General features: G+C 54.3%; 1 protein-coding gene across 1 annotated transcript in view; it reads left to right on the forward strand.

Annotated features, from left to right (window-relative positions):
• The window catches only part of AGBL5 (ATP/GTP binding protein-like 5), a gene marked incomplete at both ends in the record, with an annotated part of 6965 nt that extends 3112 nt beyond the window's left edge, over nt 1–3853 (forward strand). The window contains 3 exons of the mRNA XM_010011727.1: nt 821–999; nt 1478–2036; nt 3684–3853. Coding sequence (XP_010010029.1) covers nt 821–999; nt 1478–2036; nt 3684–3853 — 908 coding nt within the window. The remainder of the gene's footprint in view (nt 1–820; nt 1000–1477; nt 2037–3683) is intronic.
• Between the last annotated feature and the right edge of the window lie 1831 nt (nt 3854–5684).

The following is a 5684-nucleotide window of genomic DNA, read 5'->3' on the forward strand; positions in this document are numbered from 1 at the left end:
TTTGACCTGAATGAGCTTTAAGGTCCTTTCCATCGCAAACCACTCTGTGATTCTATGAGTAAAGAGTCTGTGAGATCCCATGTCAAGGCGTGGGAGCCTGCCAGGAGGATCCGCAGCAGCTCAGCACTGTGAAATGCCCTCTGGTAGCACCATGCGCCTGTTCCTTGGGGCAGAAATGAGCATCTCATTGCCTAGAGGTATGTTCTGTTCCCCTTTTAATGGTGTAGCTCCATTAAGCTGTGAAGGAACTGATGGAAGTGCTGTGCATGTACTTGGGGTGTCAGCCCCCGCTGTGGTGTCTTGGGTCTGCCTGCCATGAACAGGACAAGCAGGGAGGTCACTCTGAGGCTGCGTGGACCTGGGATGGGCAGATGGGAGGCTGTGGGTGTAGCCTTGCTGAGCAGCTCCTGCCAACAGAAGTGCTCTTCAGGAGATGCTTTGTGTTGCCCTGCAGCCAGGCTCTGCGGGATTGCTCAGGGCTTTCCCCTGGGGGCTCCTCTGTGCCCGTGCTCTGGTTCCTCCTGGCAGCAGGCTGCAGGGCTCTGGCCCTTTGGTCTTATGCAGGGATATGCAGCCTCATTCCAAGCAGGACTTAGAAGAGGCACCAGGCAAAGAAGCCACTGAAAACTGTTGTGTCACCATGCCAGAACTGAGCTGTCTGCTCTATGTACAGGCCTTGGTTCCACCTCAAGCACCATAGTGCCTGGCTGCAGACCAGGAGCTGCCCCAGGGAGTGACTGGTCCCTTGGCAAGGCCATTGCAGCATCTTTGCACAGGTAGACACCTGCCTCTCACTCCTCACCTGTCTGTTTGCCCCCAGGTGTTTTTCCTGAGCAGCAGAGTCCACCCAGGAGAAACACCCTCCAGCTTTGTCTTCAATGGCTTCCTGGACTTCATCCTGCGGGAGGAGGATCCCCGTGCCCAGATGCTGCGGCGGATGTTCGTCTTTAAGCTCATACCCATGCTGAACCCTGATGGAGTGGTGCGAGGCCACTATCGGTGAGTGAGCATGGGCCAGGGTCCAGTCTGGGCCATTCTCCTGTTTGGAGCCTGCTGTGTGTTTTGTGGTGGCTGCAAAGAACAGGCCCAAGATCTAGGCTGCCACAACCTCTCCCTGTTCCTCACTGGGATCTCTAGTGAGGTTTTGGGGATACTGTTGCCTGCATAGGTCACCTCCCAGGTCAGGGCTTTCTTGCTTGGGCAAGCAGCACTGCCCTGTGCCTTTGAGCCTATTCTGGCGCTCCTGGCATGTTGGAGCTGGGCTGGCTCCAGGGAGGAGGGAGATCACTCAGGGCTCTGTCTCACTGTGGCAAGTGCCCCTCCAGGAGAGAGGTTCTTGGCTGCTCTGGGGCAGAGTCTCTGCCCATTTGGCCAGGATAGAGCCCAAAGCCTCAGCTGTTACAAGGCAAAATCAGTCTGCCTTCACAGAACAGATGGTACTGCACAAAGGACCTCACATCTCCTCTGCTCTCTACAGAACTGACTCGCGTGGAGTAAACCTGAACCGCCAGTATCTCAACCCCGACGCTGAGCTGCACCCCGCTGTGTATGGAGCCAAAGCCGTCCTCCTGTACCACCACGTTCACAGCCGCGTCCTGCCAGGCTCTCCCGACTGGAGGACATACATCTCCCCGCTCAGCACCAGCTCATTAAGCACAAAATCCTCCAACCATTCTGTCCACAGCAGCACCCCATCCTCACAGGCAGCCCTCTCGGAGCTGGAGAAAGCCAATAACCTCCGCAACTCGCCCAGGGCCTGGCATGCCAGTGTGTACCTCAGCCCCTCTCAGGAAGCCCGGCTCTTGGGAGCACCGCCCGCCCGCCCAGGCAGCAAGGACCAAGCTGTCTGGATCCTCTCTTCGAGCCACACCTTAGAGCACTGTGAGGAGGAAGCCCAGAGGCGTCCATCAACACCTCTCCCTGAAGCCATCCCGCCTCAGGACAGCGGGCTGGCCTACTATGTCGATCTCCATGGGCATGCCTCCAAGCGTGGCTGCTTCATGTATGGCAACAGTTTCAGTGATGAAAATGATCAGGTGAGGGGCAGGAGATAAGAGTGTGGAGGTGGTGGTGCAAGCTCTGCCCCCTTCTCAGTCTTCCAAATGCTCCTTCCCACTGCTTGGAGAGGAGGTGGGAGCTCCCTGCCATGCCAGAAACAGAGCTCCCTGTCAGGATAGGGCCGGTGCACCTCAAGCACTGGGCTAGCTGCCTACCCTGCCTTCCATGCCCAAGGGGTGGTGTGTGTGCTTGCTCTCATCCTCGTCCTCTTCCTTCTCTCCCAGGCCTGTGTCTGGGATGGCAGCAGCAGGACATAGAATCACAGGTTGGAAGGGACCTCAGGGATTTCCTGGTCTGACCTTTCTAGGCAAAACATGCCCTAGAGTAGATGAGCCAGCACCCTGTCCAGCCAAATCTTGACAGTGTCCAACGCTGGGGAATCCACCACTTCCCTGGGGATATTATTCCAGTGGATGGTTGTTCTCATTGCAAAAAACTGTTCTTTTGTGTACAGTCAGAATCTTCCCATTAGTAAACTTGTGCCCACCATGCTGTATCTTTTCCATATGACTCCTTGTAAAAAGGGATTCTTCATCTTCTTTATAGCCACCCTTTAAATACTGGAACATGGTGATAAGGTCTCCCCGCAGCCTTCTTTTCTCTAGGCTGAACAAGCCCAGCTCTCTTAGCCTTCCCTCACATGGCTGCCCGGTCCTTGGATCCTCTTGGTGGCCCTTCGCTGGACCCTCTCCAGCCCGTCCACATCTTGTTTTTTGTATGGTGGGGACCAAAACAACACGGTATTCCTGGTGGACAATAACATTTTTATTTCTGCTGGTGATGGCCTTGTTGATGTTCCCTAGCATCCTGTTGGTTTTCTTTGCAGTGGCTGCACACTGTTCACCCCTACTGAGCTTGTGTCACCCAGGACCCCAGGTCCCCTTCCACAGAGCTGCTTCCCAGCCAGGCAGATCCCAGCCTGTGCTGCACTCCTGGATTGAGTTTTCCCAGGTGCAAGACCTGACACTTGTCCTTGAGCTCCATAAAGTTCTTGTTAGCCCCCTCTTCTAGCCTGTCCAGGTCATCCTGCAGGGTGGCTCTCCTTTCCGAAGTGTCTACTTCCCCAGTCAGTTTGGGATCATCAGGAGGCTTCATCAGGGTGCATTTGATACCATTTTCCAGATGTCTTGTGAAGACATTGAGCCGTGTTGGGGCCAGTATTGATCCCTGGGGGACTTCATTGGTGACAGAGAATGAGCTGTTCACCACTACCCTTGGGAAGCGGCCAGTCAGCCAGTTTCCCCACCAGCACACAGAAACTTGTTTGGACCATAACATACTGGTCTTGGCTTTTCCCCTGTGAGCTGGTGTGGGCAGAACAGACAAGCTGCCCCTTCCTGTCCTAATGAATGAGAGTATAGGCTAAGAGCTGTGCTGCCAGGCCCCTTGCTATCCATGAGCAGGCTGTGGGAGATCCCAGCTGCTGCCTCTCCCTGCTGGAGATGGGCAGAGGCCAGGCAGCATCGCCCAGAGCAGGGCTTGAGCTTGCAAGACACTGGAATTGGGCAGAGCAGGCACAGCTGACACCCCAGCACATCCCAGAGCTTGGCACTGGTAGTGCTGTAGCAGGAGGGACAGCCATGGGCCCTCCTTAAGTCACCCATGTGCCCCTCTGTGCCTCACAGGTGGAGAACATGCTCTTCCCCAAACTCATCTCCTTGAACTCACCTTACTTCGACTTCATGGGCTGCAACTTTTCCGAGAAGAACATGTACGCCAAAGACAAGAGGGACGGGCAGTCAAAGGAGGGTAGTGGGCGAGTGGCCATCTACAAAGCCCTGGGGATCATCCACAGGTAGGCAAACGTCCATGTGCTCATGGAGCATCCATGCCAGCTGCTCTGGCTGGCTCCCCTCTGTCCTGGAAGGGGGAAAGGGGTCTTGCTAGATGCAGGATGTTAAGTTGAACCTGGTTCTTGGGGGGCGGCCATGTCCCACATGGCTCTCTGGTGGGGATGGGACTGGCTGAGAGGAGCATTGGATGCTCATTGTGCACAGAAGTTATTACAAATATTTATTGCATTGAGCTGATTCTTTTGATACATTAACTATGAACTCCCCTACTTCTCAGTTTCATAGGTTTTGGTATTCTGTGTGAAAACAAATCTTCCTGCAATAAAAGCTAATACTGGAAAAAGGGTGAAGATTTCACCAGTTCATCCCAGTCTTGAGGCCGGGATTCGGCTGTGCCAGGCATTGCCGCATTCCTGTGCCACCAGTGTTGTTCTGCTTCATAGAATCACAGAATGGTTTGGGTTGGAAGGAACCTTAAAATTCATCTAGTTTCAACCCACCCTGCCATGGGCAGGGACACCTTCCACTAGACCAGGTTGTTCCATGCCCCGTCCAACTTGTCCTTGAACACTGCCAGGGCTGGGGCAGCCACAGCTTCCCTGGGCAACCTGTGCCAGGGCCTCACCACCCTCACAGGGAAGAACTTCTTCCTAAGACCTCATCGCAGTCTCTCCTCTGTCAGTTTAAACCCATTCCCCTTTGTCCTGTCCCTACAGGCCCTCATAAAGGACAAGGTTCCACAGCCTGGCTCCTCCTCCCCTACCTGCTGTCCTTTCACGTCCCTCCTGCTGCTGCTCTGGCTTTGTGTCCTCACTCTCATAGAACTCTTATGCACGACTTCCCAGAAGGAATTCTCCTATTTCCTAGATGTTTATATTCACACTGAGCTGTAATTAAAGCCTGTTGAGTTGCAATGGGCTCTGCTTGCCCAGACCTCACACGCGAGATTGCCATGCAAGATTCCAGCCTCAACCACTTTGTGATTCAGTGAGTTGAGGATATTTATGTGATCCACAGCAGCCACATGCCTCCCTCCAGCAATGGATGGGATGTCTTTGGCCTGTTGTGGTTGCTGGGAACATAAAAATGACTGAAGATATCAGACCAACAGCCTGGCTTACCCACTCCTGGCCCTGGCCAGTTGCAGGTGCTGAGGGAAGAGTACAAGAAGCGTGTAATGCATCCATAGTAGATGCTGTGTTTCCCAGGAATCTGTAGTTTGAAGAAATGTGGGAGTAGTGCCAGGCTTCCTGTCAGCCCTGGACTTCCCTCAGAAACCCCCACATCCCTTCTGCAGACAGCTGTTCTCTGTAGGTGTGGTTCCATGGCTGGTGCCGGGCCAGGCTGCCGGCGGAGGCGGTGGCTCCTTGGCTCCTTTCTTGCCCCCATTTCCTCAGCACTCACTGTGCGCTCCTGCTGCTTCCCTGAGGGTCAGGGAGTGTCTGATCCACCTAAACCAGCCCTACAGTAACAAATACCTGAGATTTTGAGGCTCAGGCTGATGGTGTAGCTGCTTGTGTGGCTATTTGCTGTGGCCAGCAGGGAAGAGCCCATTGTTAATCCAGCAGTGACACCCTGAAAAGTGGCGCGTGTCAGGAGGGCGCTTGGTGCCTGTGCTTTGTCAAGCAGATGGGGAGGAAGATGCTTGGGTTCTTGTTGGGCAGATGCAAGCTGTCCCAGGTGACAGCGCTATTGCCCTTCTCTCCCTTGTGCTCCAGCAGCACTCACTTGGTGACATCTTGGGGACCGAGGTAAGGCTGTCTGGCAGCTCTGTCCCTGGATTGTCATTTTTCAAAGAATTGTTGAATGGTTTGGGTTGGAAGAGACCTTAAA

The sequence above is a fragment of the Nestor notabilis genome, unplaced genomic scaffold (genome assembly GCF_000696875.1).
Source record: "Nestor notabilis isolate BGI_N333 unplaced genomic scaffold, ASM69687v1 scaffold21623, whole genome shotgun sequence".
In the NCBI taxonomy this organism is placed as follows: Eukaryota; Metazoa; Chordata; class Aves; order Psittaciformes; family Psittacidae; genus Nestor; species Nestor notabilis.